Source organism: Gobio gobio (assembly GCF_949357685.1).
Source record: "Gobio gobio genome assembly, chromosome: 24".
Lineage (NCBI taxonomy): Eukaryota > Metazoa > Chordata > Actinopteri > Cypriniformes > Gobionidae > Gobio > Gobio gobio.
The window spans coordinates 24394892-24413846 of NC_137120.1; the positions used below are offsets into that span (position 1 = coordinate 24394892).

Here is an 18955-nt window from a genome sequence, read left to right on the forward strand (position 1 = left end):
TATACATTTAGAAAATGGTGGAACATGTCATTATTCAGAAATATAGTGTGTAGAAAGAAAATTTACTTGAGGATTTCAAGAGGAAAGGGGGAAAGGAAATAAAAAGGGGGACAGGATGCCCCTCAGCATCGTCTATAATATTGAGTGGTATGCCAATTCTTGCCAATTTCACCCAGACAGCAACATAAGCCGCGTTTCCACCGTTGGAACTTTCCCCAGGAACTAGGGATTTTGGGGTGGTACTCTGTGTGTTTCAACCGCAGGAACCGGGGTCTAAATGAAGTTCCGGGTAAATATTTGCCCCTCAAAATGGCCCTGCTCGTGAGGTAGTACTTTTTCAAAGTTCAGGAACTTTCGGGTGTGGGACTTGTGCACTGAACATGCTGATTGATTGAGTTCACACAGCATTTTGATTGGTCGACTCGACGCAGCATTTTATTTCAACCACTATTTTTAAATATCTGTTGCGTTGCATGCAGAAAGAGTTGATTGCTATTCGAATTAACAATAGATTTTAAAAAGTACGAACGATGGGCCGACGACGAGGTTCAGGCTTTATTCAATTTATTTGCAAAGGACGAAATCCAGTGGGAACAAATTGTTCTGGGTAATTTTGGTGGAAATGGGGCTATAGTGTCCACCAGATCTGGCCCACATCTGGTACATGTGGATTCCACGTGTACCAGATGTGTGCTGGATCTGGGCCGACCGATACTCAAAAACGCAAGTACAGAGGACCATAAGGGGCTTTTGCATCGGGTGGTTCTAAGAATGCCAGAGCCTGAGCACACAGCTGCTCACATTCTCCGTCTTCATTTCTTTGCGATCTGTTTAACAGTCCTGTCTTATACGTTATTAGATAGAACTGTTATACAAAGAGTGTATGAAAAAGTATTAGCTTTTGCCATGTGTCTGATGTCTGTAGTGACGTTCGTGTGGGTGTGGGAAGGAAGAAGACGGGGTCGGCGTACTGGGACTCGTGAGTTCTCTTTTATTTTGTTTTGCTCAATACTCAAAAGGGTGTGCACATCGCACAACATAAACGTTCACATAAACTGTTTCTCTGGATCAATCGTCGGTTTGGGCAGGTCCTCTCTGCATACGTCCTCCACTCTCGAGTCCCAGTTTCCGTGTGTCTCTCTCTCCCTTTCCCTCGTCCCGCAGCGGCTTTTATGCGGCCTCTCCACGGCAATTACTGCAATGAGACACAGATGTTTGTGATCTGCACTTGACCTACTTACTCACCGCTCGGCTCCGCCCTCTCTCTCTCGCTGCAGACCTCATGAAACCACGCCCCCTCCGCCACATACCCCCACTGCCCGACTCAGGACGGGGAGCCATCTAAACTCACAGCACATTCACTGTGAATTGAGCCGTTCTGAGACGCGGAAAACAAACGTGTGCACTTCACTTTGAAACATGCAGCACAGACTATATTTATTTATCCCATTTTGGTCTTAGGTCTTGGACAGGTCGCAACTGCCGCGGTCTTATCAATTTGGGGACGCACCTGACCATGACCCAAGTGGAAGCCCAGGTACCTTACCTCCACCCGCCCAACCACACACTTCTTCGGGTTGGCCGTGAGCCCCGCCCTTCTCAGCGACTTCAGGACAGCACGCAGGTGCTGCATATGCCGCTGCCAGTCTGCGCTGTAGATGATGATATCATCGAGATAGGCAGCGGCATACGCAGCATGCGGCCGGAGAATTCTGTCCATCAGACGCTGGAAGGTGGCAGGAGCTCCGAACAAGCCGAACGGAAGAGTGACAAATTGGTGCAACCCAAACGGCGTGGTGAAGGCGGTTTTTTCTTTGGTCATTGGAGACAAGGTGATCTGCCAATAACCCTTAGTTAAGTCCAGTGTCGGATAAAATCGAGCGGTCCCTAGCCGATCAAGCAGTTCGTCAACCCTTGGCATTGGGTATGCATCAAATTTCGACACCGCGTTTACCTTTCGGTAGTCCACACAGAACCGGACCAAGCCGTCAGGCTTTGGAACCAAAACTATCGGGCTGGCCCAGTCACTGCTGGACTCTTCTATTACTCCCATCTCTAGCATGGCCTCTAATTCAGTCTGAACTACTTTTTTTTGTGTTCAGGTAAACGGTATGGCCGACTACGAACCACCACGCCCAGCTCGGTCTCAACGTGGTGTTGAATGAGGTCGGTGCGGCCAGGTAGGGGCGAAAACACATCGGCAAACTCGGCCTGCAATGTTTTTACGTCAGTGAGTTGGGACGGCGAGAGGTGATATTGGAATCATGGTTTTCAACGTGCGATTAAAACCACCAGACCGTCTGTTTGTGGGTGATAGACGCTGGTGCGAACGGATTTAACGCCCAATAACTCATATAGTTCGCGGATTGTCCGTGACATGAAAGCCGTGCCTTGAACGGTAAGAATCTCTTTGGGGATTCCCACCCGGGAGATTAATGAAAACAGCGCACTCGCAACACTTTTCGCCGAAATAGTGCGGAGTGGAACTGCTTCCGGGTATCGCGTTGCATAATCCACCAGGACTAATGCAAAGCGATGCCCCCGTGCTGACCGCTCTAATGGCCCGATGGTCCATACCAATTCGCTCTGACCGGACCTGATTAAACGCATTTTTAAGCGTGTCATCCTGGGACTGTTCCAGGGGAAAGTCATCGCGCTCTGTGAGCACCGGTGTCTCCAGCTCGCTCATTTCCCCTGAGACCGCCGCCAGAGGTCCCGGTTCCGCCTCCCCCAACTGAGCCACCGCCATCTTCCCTTCCGAGCGTTTTCCCCAAGAAGCATCCGCGCACAAATGCCCCAATAATTTGTTAAAAGCTGGCCAATTGGTTCCCAGAATTAGCGGATGCCGGAGGTGCGGGTTAACTGCAACCTCGACACTATGCGTTTGTCCCCTAAACTGAATAGTGATGGGCACTAACGGATAGTTCACCACTTCCCCGTGCACACACCGCACCGTAACCACACGGCTATTACCCAATTCCTTAGGCTGAATCAGGCTTTGGTGGATAGAGGTCTGGTTGCAACCGGAATCCACCAAGGCCTGATACGTACCCCCCTTGATACTCACGGGTATTAGGTACAATCCAGCTTGATCAGGGGCGGCTTGCGGAGCGTCGGGATGCCGGACCAGCGTTCCGACCTCCATCACCGGACAGCGATCAATAAAATGGCCCAGATCCCCGCAGCGCCAACAAGCCGGCCCAGACCTTCCCGCTGCCCTAGTGGCCGGAAGTAGGTCGGCAGTTTGGCGTGGAGAGAACGCAGGGGAGGAGGAAGAGGGGTAGGGATCCGGCAGTGTAGCGCCTCCCCTCGGCGAGAGAAGAGAAGAGGGTAGAGAGAGAGGCAGAATGAAGGGGTTCGCCGACCCCGTGGCACGCCACCATCTGATCCTCCGCCAACTGGATGGCCTGGCTCAGCGACGTCGGGCGGTGGCACTGGACCCACTGCGCGGTCTTTCTGGGAAGCTGCGCGACGAACTGCTCCAGTACCATGCGATCGATGATAACCTCGACGTCGCTTCCGTCGGCCATCAGCCACTTGCGGCAGGAGTCCCGGAGCTGGTGCACAAAGGAAAAGGGTCGGCCGGACTCATCCAGGGACAGTGTGCAGAACCTCTGGCAATACTGTTCGGGGCTCCGGCCGACCCGCTGCAGAATCGCGCGCTTGAGGTCATCATAAGCCAGGAGATTATGGACTGGCAGTTGGTGGGCGGCTACCTGCGCCTCCCCAGACAGTAGTGGCAGGAGCCGCATCGGCCAGTTGGCTTTGGGCCATCCCGACTCTGCGGACCTCTCGAAGAGGTCGATGAACGCCTCCGGATCGTCCTCCGGGCCCAACTTCGAGAGGTGCAGGGTGGCTGCCGAGTCGCTGGTGGATTGGGGGATGGCCGGAATTTAAAAAAAACTTTTTAAAAACGACTTTAAAAAAAAATTGTGGATTCTGGTGTTTTGGATGTGTTCGGCCAATCGGCTTACACTTACATCATTGGTAGTTCCTATTAGGGGCTTTCGCAACAGAGGAACCTTTTCACAGTTCCTAGAACTATTGGCGGAAGTAACTGGATTTTGAACTACCAGTGACATAAGTGTGCACTTATTGGCCGAACGCACACGGAACACCAGCACTCGCAATTTTAAAAAAGCTGTATAAACACACAGATTATGGTTTAAATATTTACTCCAGAAACTAACTCTACGAACATGGAAAAAAGCGATAGATGGACCTCTCAACCTTTACTCTAAAGAGAAAATCCAACACAACTTTGAGGGGACCGAGCGTATTATAACATATTACACAGGACTGTTAAACAGATCGTAAACCAGTGAAGACGGAGAATGTGAAAACTGTGTGCTCAGGCTCTGGCCTACTCTGCGCCATCAAAATAAAGGTGCAGCTTACGTTACTTCAGAGTTCATACTGCCCTAATATTTGCCTCAACCAGGAAAATAGCCATAGGGGAATATTTTGTTTTCGGGGAACCACCCTGGTGGCTAGTTCCTATAACTAATTACGCTTTTCCACTGCAAGTACGGATCAGCACGGTTCGCTTTGGCGCTTTTCCACTGAATGGTACGGGTTGGTATGGTTTGGCATGGTTTGGTTCGCATCACTTTTCCACTGCATGATACGGCTTGCTTAAACAGTACCACCTCGTTTGGGGTTGCCATCCCGATACTAAAATGTGACGTGTAAACACTACAGATCACTGATTGGTCAGAGAGAATCGTCACTACTAGTGTCATTGGATTTGCGACACCAAACCTGCTAGCAGTAACAGCCACGGCAGTATCGTTGGCACGACTTGCTTGAAAGGAAAACTAGTTAAAAAATAAAAAATAAATGTCTGAATCTTGGTCGGTAGATGAGGTGCAGACGCTCCTCTCGTTGGTAGCCGAGCCGAGTCGTGTCACGCAGTGGAAAAGCAAACCGAGCTGTGCCGGGCCGAGCCAAGCCGAGCCATACCAAGCTGTACCACACAGTGGAAAAGCGCCATACGTTTCTGGAACCACCCGGTGCGAAAGCCCCTATTGTGCTGGGTTAGATCCTACTCTGAAGTAGGAGCTAATTCAGTTCCCCCAAAAGGCGTTCCTAGAACTAAAATAGTACCTAGTTCCTGTGCTAAAGTCCGGGTACTTCCACCAATTGTTCTAGGAACTATTAAAAGGTTCCTTCGGTGTGAAAGCCCTATGGCCTAATCTGTGCCACCAAAGTTTCATAAGGAACCGAAAATGATAAAACTTCTCATAATAACATAAAAAGTGGCTAACGTTGTTTTGCGGCATTGCTTTGGCAAAGTATCTGTTAAATGAACTGAAATCGAAAGTGCAAAACCCTTATAAAATGAAATTTCGTTAAATAAATATAGTCTGTGCTGCATGTTTCAAAGTGAAGTGCACACGTTTGTTTTCCGCGTCTCAGAACGGCTCAATTCACAGTGAATGTGTTGTGAGTTTGGCATGCATTTGGGAATGTAGTGGTAACTTGCTAAAAGGGTTGGGAGGGTTACTTTTAAAATGTATTCCATTACAGTTACAAATTACTTCATAAAAAAGTATTCAGTAACGTAATCCAAGTACCACAATATGAAAGTAATGTAATCTGATTACTTTTGGATTCCTTTAAGGTCACATAAAGTAAATAAAGTCAAGTAAAAAGCCATATCAAAGTAGGCTATTATATAAATTTAAAATAAAACCTAATAAAAACTATACATGGATTTCTCTGCGACGTCATCACTGCTTGCGCACGCACCCGAGAGGCAGAAAGAAGAGACCTCTCGTGTTGTAGGTTAGTAGCGGCGTGTCTGTAAGTCAAAATGCCAAGGAGTTGCTGCGTGGTTAATTGTACCAACAGAGCCAGTGCTGGGTGCCTGATGTTTAACATACCTAGGGGGAAGCATGCGTTTGCCAAAAAATTATTTTTGTTATTGCAGGTACATTTTGATAGGTAGACGTACCCTGCCATGCATTTGCAGTTAGCTGTGAGGATGTACCCAAGGGCCTTGTGGACATACACCCAGGCATCATAAGGCTTGGCTTTAATCCCTTGCCTTTGACTAGGGAGCACACCTGACCTCAACACGCAAAAATCCGGTGCAGCATCAAAGAATTTAACAAACTGCACATGATCGCACGTAGTTGTATGCATCGAGGGATTTGTACGCTCTAATACTTTCTCTAGTATACACATTTGGTGTATAGATAATTGTATATATCAGGCCATTCAATTGCTGGCCATTTTTTGTCATCCACAATCCACAGATCGTCATGTATAGCGTAAGGATCTGGCAAGATCTCACCATTGCTGAGAGTAAGTTTTTTTATATAATCGGCACGGTCGGAGGTACTAAGGCTTCCCACGTAATCCATTGTCAAATATTTTATTTACAGTTTAGTATTTTGTGTATATATGTGCAGTCATGAAATGTGGCAGGTCGTAAAGTAACGTAAACAAGCTTAACGTAAATAAAAACAAATTCGCGCTGTCCAGTAGATGCGGCTAGTACATTACTAGCCTAACATGATCATTCATACATGTATCACAGCAACACTGCAAAATTAAAGACAGACAAACAGATCCAACTAAAATCACGTTTTATTGAGTTAGCAGTTATATACAAACAATAAGGAAAGCTTCAATACTTAAGGTTGTTGCAGTAGCGGACCAGCTCAGCGATCTGTCTTTCTGCCTCCAGGATGCGCACGCACCCTGTAATGTTTGTATACAGGAAACCCGTGTATTAAACTAAGCAATCATGTCTTGTTTCACCAACTAGAGATTACACATCCCCGTATATACATTTATAAAAGGCTTCAGACATCTAGTGGCTACAGTAAGGTATTAAAAATTGTTTTATTATTTTATGTTAATTAACATGCACAAGGAAAAAAATACTTATAGTTTATACACAATATTTAAAAAAGTTTACACCATCTACATATGAGTCTATTTTAAAATACATGTTGATCAAGGCTGTGATATTTGTGATATTTGTCTATTTTGCTGACTGCGTCAGTGGTGGGAGTTCCCCTTTTTGGGGACTCTCTTGTCAATTTCAAAATTTTCCAGCTCATTTTAAGATAAACTTACATACACCTGTGATCATACAAACTATGGAATTTTAAATCACAGACATTGATAAATGGAGCGGTGGGGGGTTGTGGTGCATTCACCTGGACCCCCCTACATGGACCAAGGTCCACCCCACAAAGTCTCACAAAATCCTATGGGAAACACTGTATTGAGGATGGCAGTGTTTAAGTGATGGGTGCTTCTCATTTCTAATTTGTGCATCTTTGTTTCCTTTCCTCACTTTCTTTTCCCGTGTCTCAGCTTCATGTGAGGGAAGGATGCAAGGAATGCATGCATACTCAAATATGCATACTCGTGTAGCCTACACAAATACACACGGTAAAATAAAAATATATAAAATAATATGAAAATAATGTAAGTAAATATTTGAATAGGTTTTGACATTCGTGATGTTAGTTATTATGCATGCGGTAGTGCTGTCCTACTACATAAAATGTGGAGAAAGGTCAGCACAAACGTGATCATTATTTTCAACCAATGGCAAGACCAGCTGCTTTTCTTTGCTTTCATAGACCTGAGAAACGGCAGCAGTCCAGTGACAGCTCTCAGTTGAGTCGGAGAAGAAGAAAAACAAGAAGTGTACATATGATTGCATTTGCTGTGTGAGAGTTTGCAACATGATAACCAGGTATAGCGTGTGTTTTATATGTTTCATATGTGTTAGGTTTTATGTAAATTATCAGTAGTAATACAATACAGTAGATTGATGTTTTATTATTAATCATGACTAGTTCTATAATTCTATAATTTAAATTTGTTGTTTGTTCATTTGTTCCAAAAAAGCAGCTCGCTTCAAACTGCAGCAAGTCAGTTTCTAATTTTAGATTCGTTCTGTGAATGTCCCATTTTAGTGCGCTAATAATATCATGTCCTTGTATTGCACTCCAGTGTAGGTGTAATACACTGAACTGTGGTTGTATTTCCCTGAATTTTGTACTGTAATGAACTGTGATTTATGAGGGGTACGATTATTTCACTACAATAAGGTGTAGTAGGCTTTTAAAATTCAGTTCAGTTTCTGTGCAGTAGTTTGTGCTGTCATTGCACCGCTGCAGTTTTACAGTTCCGCATTGACTCAGCTATTCTTCAAAGTCAATAACACTAGCATGTGCTCTAACCTCCAGTACAGACCACCAATACATAAATTATTGAGGTGCAAATAGCCAAGCCATGTCAGTGATGTGTATACCTGGTGCAAATAGTCACTTGTGTGATGTTAATTATTTTTTGGTGTCATGGCTGTAAATATATAAATATTATATATGTGTTTTTTTTTTACAGCTTCTGTATTTGTGTGTTTGCAGTATTGATAAACAAAGGTGAGTGTGGCAGGAACCACATTTTCTGTAATTTTAATTGGCTAAGTCTGACTATTTTATATAATGCATCAGTAACAAAAAATTACTTTTTTTTTATCAGGAAAGAGGTAGAATTGATTTTCAAGGCAGTGTCTCTCATTTTCAGTGTGTCTGCAGGCCACTGTTGAGGGAAATATTGGAGGCTTTGCTGTCTTGCCTTGTTCTTCCATTGACAATGACCTTAAACATAAAGATATAACAGTTTATTGGAGATATAACAGCAGTCAAAATGTTTATGACATAATTGAGGGTAAAGGTTCAATAGAGGGGCAGGATCCAGCATACAAGAAAAGAGCTGAAACCTTTCCTAAGGAGTATATAAAAGGAAACTTCTCTCTCAAACTCAACAAACTCCAAAACAGTGATACAGGAAAGTACACCTGCTACATCACAAATGCACATCAAAATCCAAGCACACAGCTTTTTGTCAAAGGTATGTGAAATATCATGAATAATAACTCTTTCTTTAAATTGTCTTTTTTATTATTTTGTTGATGACTGATTTAACCGTCTTACAGGCAGAAGAAACTGTGGAGCGGAAACAAGAGCAGAGTGGATTGTGTCGTTTTTAATTCTGCTTAATATTCTACAATTAATTTGAATAAAGGAAGAATATGCTGTGAAGAAACTGCATTCTTCCATCTTAAAAATATATCTAAACTATAACACATGCTCTCAGTGCTTAATGCGGAACATTGCATACATTTTAAAATCTTGCTAATTACTTACAAAGCACAAAATGTACTAAAATAGTCTTGCTAGCATTGTTCGGGAAGCAGACACACTCTGGCAGTTTAAATCTAGGCTAAAAACACATCTCTTTAACCTTGCATACACATAACACATTATAAAGTTGAATACGGACGGCGGTTTGCCGGAAGCTAAATATTTTAATTTATAAAGTGTTGAATATGGATATTTTTCTTACAAAAACCCATTGATTTGCTTCAGAAGGCCTTTATTAACCCCCCAGAGACGTGTGGAGTACTTTTATAATGGATGCACTTTTTTGGGCTTCACATTTTAGGCTGCCATTCACTGGCATTATAAAGCTCTGATTGTATTCGTCTGAAAGAAGAATGTCATATACACCTAGGATGACTTGAGGGTGAGTAAATGATGGCAGTAACATAGGCTGTTTTGATTTATATGATGTTTAATGTTGATGATCACGTTATTTTACATATGCATCTGCTTACATACGATCGCTTGATTTTTTTGCATCTCCTTCACCTGTGTTTTGATCAGGAGATTCTGTACTCATTAAAAAGTTGCCTAATAGCCCCCTAAGGTATAACAGTAAAAACACGGTAACCTGGAAAATTCTGTGTTTGACAGGGAAGAGTTTTCTCACAAATAACGGAATATTCCATGTTTGGCAGGGAAGAGTTTTCTCACAAATAACGGAAAATTCTGTGTTTGGCGGGAAAGAGTTAATGGTCATTATAACGTAGTTCAAACAGCATTTATTAACATTATTTTTTAGGATCGCCACTAAAGAGAGTACCTATTAAACGCTATTTGAACCAATGGGATGGCTTGGGTTCTAAAGGAGGCCTTGTGGGGGACCCAATTTGTCACCACAGCAGAATAAATAGTCTGTGCTGTGCGGTTCAAATGAGTAGAGCAGTTTCGTTCTGCTTTTTGTCGTGTTTAATGTTTCCTTGGTCTAAAATCTAGTGCTGTCACCTTGTGTTGACATTATGAAACTATACAATTTTAAATTATGCTGGCAGTCCACATATAACATTTTAATAGACAAGCTGTGGGACATTTGACATTCATCCTCGGGCCATATTTGGACACCCTGATCTAACCCACATTAAAATATGGCCTAAATGAGTATAAACAAATAAATAGATAACTGCAACAATTCATAACATTATAATATAAAATATAATATTATATTTAATAGTTCACAAGTAAATGTGTTCAAAGTAAACACTCATTGAGAGTTCAGGACGGGCGTTTCTAGGATTTTCATTTTAGGGCACTGCAAAAAATGCTTTTGTTACTTAGTATTTTTGTCTTGTTTTCAGTCAAAATATCTAAAAAATCTTACATTAAGAAGCATTTACTAGACCAGCAAAAGTTTTTGCCTTGTTTTGGGGGAAAATAACTCAAAATAATCTGCCAATGGGGTAAACAAAATAATCTTGTTTTCTGTTTGAATTAAGATTATTTTGCTTACCCCATTGGCAGATTATTTTGCTTATTTTAAGCAAAAACTCCCTTAATTTTGAGTTATTTTCCACGAAAACAAGACAAAAACTTTTGCTTGTCTAGTAAATACTTCTTAATGTAAGATTTTTTAGATATTTGGACTGAAAACAAGACAAAAATACTAAGTAACAAAAGCATTTTTTGCAGTGGGGGGCTCAGCCCCCAGTGAGGTTATGAAAAAAAAATGGTAACACTTTAGTTTAGGGCCCAATTCTCACTATTAAAGGGATAGTTCACCCAAAAATGAAAATTAGCCCATAATTTACTCAGCCTCAAGTCATCCTAGGTGTTATATTACAAAAGTCCAGGCTAATCCAAGCATTAGAATTTGATTCATAGTTGCTCTGTTTTTGAAGTCCATAAAAATGCCTCTGTCCGTCAAATAAAGTGCTCCACGCGGCTCTGGGGTGTTAATAAAGGCCTTCTAAAGCGAATCGACACGTTTGTGTGTAAGAAAAATATGAATATTTAAAACTTTATGAAGTAAACTTTCGGCCCACCGCAAACCCTAGAGCCTAGTGAAAATAAAAGGGCTTAGTGACGCCCATGGTCCAGGATCATTTGAATAAAAACAAACCTATAAGGAATTGCATTGACACTTCCCCTTTAAGAGATTCGCTCGCGCTAGTAGGTACAGATACAGAATAGGTACAAATAAAAAGTAGACTCCCCAGACCAATGTTCAATCTTAAAAGATTGAGCTTGGTCTGGTGATAGCCAGACAACCAATTACAATTTTTTTGTTCATGTTTGTTGTGCGGCAGTAAAGTGTTATTTCTTTAATCATCATCTGGTCTCCTGTATAAGTTTTATATCTTTTCCCCCACTCCTTCCAAACCTAGAACTGGTCAAGTCTTGTGTTGGAGGACATAAGTGCTACACTTAGTTTAGGGGTAGGGGATAGAAACAATTTGTACAGTACAAAAATCATTATGTCTATGGACATATCCCCACAAAAAAAAAAACATGAAAACCTAATGTGTGTGTAAGTATCAGATGCATGTACTACAAACACGATGGCCGTAGCTCAGCTGAGCAATGAGTGAACTCAATGTCCAGGGTTCCCTTACGAGAGTACTCTCGTATTGCGTTTGCTAAACGCTTATGGGGAAATTCCTTTCCTCGAGATATTGAAGCAAATTTTTATCCAAAAATACCTTTTGCACGCAGTGCAGCTGCACAACTCTCAGCAGGAAGCAGCTGCGTGCTGATTGGCTGTGCCGCTGCAACTGCAGCAACCTATAGCGAGACTGCGGGGCGGGACGGACCAATCAGGTCCTTCTAAATTCCCGCCACAAGGGGCAACAGAATTTGCATAGCCAACACTGCATGAAAACACTGAAATCCGGCACTATCCGGGCATGGTATACTCCTGTGTAATTTGATGTTTACCGGATGTATGTGGGAAAAAGCGGATCAGAGTAACACGGAACAGTATATTTCCAGAAAAACCCGGAAACCTCACGTATGCGGACGTATACAGGAATCCGTGAAATTTCACGGACATATACAGCTGAAACACTGCTGGGTGTGCTAGGACTGAAGACTGTTAGGTGTGAAGAAGACCTTTCATATGTTAATGACTGACACTTGTGCTGGCTGTTCTCAGAAGGAGGGGGGCAGGGGAGCACTTCAGGATTGAGAATTATCTCTGGTCTACTGTAGGCTACAGCAAACAAGCTTTTTACACAGAAAAAAGAATTCTTAAGGCCCTGAAACACTAAACTGAACTAGCAATGACTAAAGCTGACTGTGGGGTTGGTTCATGTTGCCTGGGTCTGGGCCAAACCATCAGAATGGTGTGTCAGGGCCTTAAAACCACTGCATGAAAAGAGTCTCTAAATCAAATATTTTTTATAAAAACAGTACAAAATAAAAACCCTGTCTGAACATATACGTTCACAAAAAAATCTGAATATGTAATGAAAAAAACAAAGAAATGTAATGGAATTAACAAAGGATAATTAACCAAACATTTTAGACTATCCCCAAACAATTTTTGCAAAGTTTTACAAATTGTAGGCAATAATAGAATTAAATAAAAAGGAGATGAAATGTGGAAAATGAAAAAGTTTGTTTTAAAAACACCAAAAACTGATATGCTCAAAATAAAAATATGGAATAAAAAAGAGCAGGGATTCACTTGCTCAAGAAACACAGAAACACAAGCAGATCTTTCAGCTCTGCAACTGTTAACAAAAAATGTCAATCCAAGATTCTTAACTTTAACACGCTGCAAAAAAGGGGTGTTTTAAGGTTTGAAATCCACCACTCACAATAGATGTAGGTGCAACCAATAAGGTTACCAATAAAAATAAGGCAACCAATAAAAATAATCCTAATTTTACAGAAAAAAACAGTTTTCAGTTTTTTACAGTATTTTCTTGTAATTTTGAATTATGTTTAAAACGATGTAAAATTACAAACAATATCTAAATAAACAACTTGACTGTTATTTTAAGGATTATATCATTAATGACAAATTACAGTAATTCTCATTTTTTTATACAGGAACATCACTGTATTGTTTTTCTGTTTTCATAAATAACAAATTCATGCAAAATTACAAACAATATCTGTAAATTAACAACTGTAATACAATATTTAGCTCATTATATTAAAGGTTTATGTTTGTGTCCATACTAACAATTTAACATTATTCTTTGTCATTTTAAAGTAAATCTTATTAGTTTTATATTTACACTGTAAAAATAAAAACCTAAAAAAAACAGCAGCTACAGCTGCAAAAAAAACCCCGTAAAATAAGTCAAATATCTTAAGTCAAATAAAGTTAAAAAACTTCACAGAAATTTACATTAAACGTTTTAGAGAAAACTATTAGTTTACAGATTTTTCCTTATTTAAATTAAGATATTTTACTTTAATTTTCTGTTTTACAGTGAAGGTGTATTTTTACATTCAAACTGGTTTTACATTCAATTCTGGATACAAATATAACAAAATATATAGCAAACTAAATATCAAACAATAATTGTTTTTAAAGAGTACAAATCTGCACTGCTCTCCAGGTTGAAACTTCCAGGCATCTGCCCACACCACAAAACACCATTTGACCAATTAATTAAATATAACAGCAAATAAAAATAAATATACACATTTTCTAACTGTTGTTTAAAACAATTTTTTTTCTATATTTGCAAGGCTATTTGCTGTCTTTCCGTGTTCTTTTGAGCGTGATTGGTCAATCTGAACGTCATCCAGAAATCTGGCCAATGACAGTGCGCGCCTTCAGTTTGAATTATACACCCGTTGCTCGTGGCTCGCGAGTTGCTCGTGGCTCGCGAGGACGCGACGCGATCTCGGCTTCTAATCTTCAACAGGACGGGTTCTTCTGTCCATTAATGGCATTACATGGATCATTTTAAACCTGTTAAAATCTTATTTTGGACGAATTTTGATTGTGGGATGTCGACTGAGAGAACAGACTAAGTTTCCAATGGCGGACAGCAGACGGCAGAAGGTTAAGTAAATCCCTTTATATTTTTTCTACTGCTTATCAAGATATAACGTTAGTGCATTAAAGTCATATGCTAATCGTGATTAACTTACATATTCTGTTTCTGTGTTTTGTTGTAATATTGTTAAGATAGGGCTGGGTGTTATGGCGATCTGATGATACTGACTATTGTTAGCGATTTTGTGTAAACGTTAACATTACCTTTTTATATCGCGAAATGGGAATATAGCGTATATAACGCAGCACTGACAGTACTAAAAGTTTTTGACATTTTGACAAGGAAACATGCATGAATGTAGAATAATGAACGGGACATGCATGTGTTAAAATAAGCCTCTCTCAGACAGCATGCGATCCCGAAATCAATTATCTTTCTGTAAAATGCACACAATTATCTCAGAAACCTTGTCATGTGAGGTATTCACTTGATTTAAACAGTCAGTTATGTCTTAAGTAAGTTAAACAGTTCAAGTTAACGTGGGGAAACCCGGATGCGTGTCATTCTGTGCATCCGTTCTTAAAGGGGCTGCAGCTTTGTCATAATTTTAATAAAACAAAAGAATAGAGAAGACCTTCTGCTTCTTTAAGAATCAAGTGATATTAATTAATTGAATATCATACAGTGAAGACTTTTAAAGCAGTATTATTCTGTAGCATTTTAATAAAATATCCATCAAAATAAATATATTGTGATATTGTTATTGTAAAATAAAATTTCTCATGTATGTATAATAATATGGTCATAATGCCCATCCCTACTGTCAGCTAGTTTTAAGATCAAGCTTTTCATAAAATGTAACAGAGCTTTGGAATGAGTAATCTGAGAACACTGTCATGTACACTCATTCTGCAGAGAGGACAGGAAACCACCATCCTTGGACTCTGAAGAATTATAGGCAAACCAGGATTTTGGATCTACTGTAAAGTTTTTGTATGGGCCTGGTGAGTATGTTTTGCAAGTCCATGTCCGTAAGTTGATAATTAATATTAATGTTTTATCAAACAAATTAATATTCATTTGTGTGTGTGCATGTTTCTTCCCCCCTCATGATCCAGAAGTTTTGGATCCATGATCCTGAAGAACTTTTACAGACGTTGACCCTGAATGTGTAAAAGGTAATCTTAAAAATGTTGTCATTATTTTAATGTTCTCTGTTTTTTTCTGTAATGTAGACGCATGCATTTTCTGTGAAGTTGCATTTAAACAATATCAGGGTTTTTCCTACATTGAACATTTTTTGCCGGCCGCCAAAACAAATTTTTGTCCCGCCAAAGCCTTATTTGTTGAGTTATTGTGATTTATGATTGATGTAGTAGATAACTGCTGCGCTTGCGTTAACTGAGTGACAGAGAGAACGACCAGTGAGCTCCTACCCCGCTCGCACGCTCTCTGTCTTCAAAATAATCATTCTTAGCTTTCTACTGTTTCACATTTTACGTTAATCAAAATCAAAAGGTCGGAAGACCGAATCCATGTTGCACGTGGCGCTATCAGACGTCTTCCTTTAATTACCGCTGGGTGTGAAATGCGCTCAAAAAACATTGACTGATTCTCTGACCAGCTGATATAAAGCATACTTTAAATAAACAGGAAACAAATCCTATCCGGTTATGAAGTGTTTTCTGTGTCTTGACAAATCTTTCGCGATTTTCTAAAGACGGGATTCGCACACAACGCGTCTGCTAATGTCCGATTCGCCACCTAATGACTCCTTTGAACCGAATCATTTTAACGACTGGTTAGAATTGATCTGTCCAACACTGAACTCACAAATTAGTTTAATAATTTACTCAGAACAACACCTGAAATGAGAACACAAGTGTGCTTACCCACTTTAGCAAGAGTGGATAGTAAGAATTATTTTTAATTATCAACAGTCTTTCAGCTTATTTATGTGGACAATGTGTAGTAAAATAAATAGCCTAAAATCATTTAGTTTAGACTGGAGTGAGGTGAACCCAGAACAAATTTGTTGTTAGCTAGCTGATTGTATATGGCAGAAAATTGTATATGTCAGAAAATTAGGCTATTTGTTCATTTTTTTAATACTATTTTTTTAATATTGATATGATTACCAAAACAATTATCAGTAAATAGTGTAAAAATGAGGAACAAAAACAAACCTCAAGGTATCAAAATAAGATAAGCAAAAGTTACAAACTTTCTTTGAATTTATTTCAAATTTATTGTCAGTATTGCGCTTGCAGATCAAGTGGGTAGGGTATTTTTTTTTTTACTGTGTGTGTGTGTGTGTGTGTGTGTGTGTGTGTGTGTGTGTGTGTGTGTGTGTGTGTGTGTGTGTGTGTGTGTGTGTGTGTGTGTGTGTGTATGGATGACCATGTCTGTCAGCCACCACCGAAGACCATTTTTGACCCAGGAAAAACCCTGAATATGTATTGTGAAAAGCGCTATACAAATACATTTTAATTGAATTGTTTTACTTACTTTTATTGGCATTAACTATATATTATTAATGTATTATTTGGCAGGTCGCAAGATGTATTTTATTTTGTGAGACTTTGCTGAGGAAGTATTCTTTGGCTCAGTCTGAAAAGGCCCAGAAAAGAAACACTATGAAGAACATCACACAGAACCGTCAGAGAAAGAGACGGGTAAGTTAAGAAACCGGTTAAGCTTTTTCCCTCCAGAATGTTACTATACTCCTCTCTGAGTTTTAGTGGTTAATTCACTGTCATGTTTTGCAGTTGCTGGAGACCAGGTCCAGGGTGGCACAAACCAACACAGAACCTGTGGAAGACCGCAACTATAGACCTGATGAAGATGATGATGATGCTGTTGTTGATGGAAGACCAGTGTGGATGGTTAGGCTAGCTACTACAAACCAGACTAGGCTGACCCACGCTACGCATCACATCACCAGCCCATCATGCCAGTTTGAAAAAATGTTCAAAACTCAAACAACATTGTGTTAGAGTTGGTCACAATTATTTTATAATTATAATTTTAATATTCAATTGTTCCATTTTATATTTTCTTTATTCCTATGTTTATATACTTATACTTTTATTGGTTCCCATATATAGAACATTTACATATACTTTATATACACTTTTTAATTTATAGATTTCTTTGTCTCGTTTTATATTGTATACTTTGTATGTTTGTTCCTTTTTAGATGTCCATGTTGCTTTTGATCTCCACGTCTTGTATTGTTGTTCCTCTTATGTCGCCTTCCTTTAGAAACATTTTGTTCACTTATCTTTTCCCCCATTCATTTTAATGTATGTTTATAATGCTCTTTGTTCTTTTTATTTGGTTATATTGTTTACTTGGAATATTTATATGTATTTTAATATATTTTATATACACTTTTTTTGTCTTATAAATTTATTGTTCTCATTTTATATTGTTTAATTTGTATATTTATTCTTTTCCTTTTTATGTTCACTGTGTATTTTATTCCTTTACATCTCTGTCTTTTAAATGCATTTTGTTAATTTTTTTTCCCCTTTTTGTTTCTTTACCAATTCATTTTAACGTATATTTATGTTCTTTGGACTGTTTATATTTTTACATTTGTTCCTTTACATTTTCATCCCTTTTAAATACATTTAGTTCACTTGTTTTTGTTTCACCATTGTTTTAATGTTCGTTTATAATGCTGTTAAGAATGTTATTTTTTATTTTTTATACCTTTTTAATAAATATTTCAGACTTTCTCAAATTGTTCTGTGTGTATTTTTCTTTTGGGAGGGAGAGGGGATTATTTTTTATATATATATATATTATATATTAATGAGCAAAATCTGCATAGCTGGCCTATAACCAATCAAGTCCCTATGCTACAAAACCTAGCCCACCCTTAGCCTTAGAAGTAACCAATAAAGTCACTTGACTGGGTTTTCAATGCGTCCTGTCATCCAATAGCAGTCTGGGTTTTGGGAGTGGTTTTAAAAAAAACAACCAATCCAGTTTGAGATGAAGGACCAATAGGGGGTGGAAGGCAAAGCTGTTTAGAGGTGTGAAAATGTCTCCTGGGAAAAACTTGATGGGATTATTTGCCATGGCAACAAATGGCTGTAGCATGGGAGTATACGGCCACAACATACATCCGATTTGGTACCATTTCGGATGTATACGGACATATACGGATCCATGGAATTTGACCTATCCGGCCAGTATACTCCTGGATTCTTCCGAATTTCAGCAGTGTATACAGGAGTATCCTGGTCCGGATACACCTTTTTTCATGCAGTGCAAGGGCTATATAAGACCCTGTCTCGCAAGGTTAGTCAGATTAATTCTTCTTCAGCGACTTGCTCTCGCTGAGCTCCGGATCGAAGCCTGCCGTCGACACGCACCCAGCGGAACTCTGCAGCCTGAGGACGTCGGATTCTCCGCCTTCAGCCTGCCTTCCAGCTGCGCCATCCGGCACATATCCTTTTAATACCTTCTGTGTTTACACATTCTAAAAGAGCTGAGACGTTGTTTCAAATGTCTCGTTCCTGCCACTCGTGCGGAGGTTTTATCGCGGACGAGGATCGGCACATCATCTGCGTGTCATGTCTCGGACGAGACCACACGCAGGCTGCACTCAACCAAGGCGGCTGCCCGGAGTGCGACGAACTGACGCTGCAGACCCTTCGTGCTCGGCTCGCCAGTTTCGACCCGAATCCCGTCCCTTGCTCTCAGCCTCTCGAGCCACGGAAGAAGAAACGTCGCGACCAGAGGCCCCCGGAGCGCTCTGACAAGCACACGCCGGGCATGTCCCCATGTGCCTCGCCATCGCCCGTATTGTTCGTCGAGGAACAGCACAGCTCCCCTCACCTGGCGGCTGCTACT

General features: G+C 40.3%; 1 protein-coding gene and 1 long non-coding RNA gene across 2 annotated transcripts; both read left to right on the forward strand.

Moving 5' to 3' along the window:
* Nucleotides 1–7594: 7594 nt before the first annotated feature.
* On the forward strand, nt 7595–10435 carry LOC307120628 (V-set domain-containing T-cell activation inhibitor 1-like). Its single transcript, XM_079807749.1, has 4 exons — nt 7595–7720; nt 8374–8411; nt 8557–8883; nt 8969–10435. The coding sequence occupies exons 1-4, from the start codon at nt 7710–7712 to the stop codon at nt 9049–9051; spliced, it is 459 nt and encodes a 152-aa protein (XP_079663875.1). The 5' UTR covers nt 7595–7709; the 3' UTR covers nt 9052–10435.
* Nucleotides 10436–10788: 353 nt separating this feature from the next.
* Nucleotides 10789–17832, forward strand: LOC307120629. The gene is made up of 4 exons (XR_013815830.1): nt 10789–15093; nt 15208–15267; nt 16642–16764; nt 16858–17832. It is a non-coding gene; the product is annotated as an uncharacterized lncRNA (long non-coding RNA).
* The last annotated feature ends 1123 nt before the right edge of the window (nt 17833–18955 follow it).

Bases quoted from the DNA above. Each gene is read 5' to 3' on its own strand.
- LOC307120628 (XM_079807749.1), top strand. The intron at 8,412-8,556 runs GTGAGTGTGGCA...TCTCATTTTCAG, and splicing joins TGCAGTATTGATAAACAAAG to TGTGTCTGCAGGCCACTGTT. The intron at 8,884-8,968 runs GTATGTGAAATA...ACCGTCTTACAG, and splicing joins CACACAGCTTTTTGTCAAAG to GCAGAAGAAACTGTGGAGCG.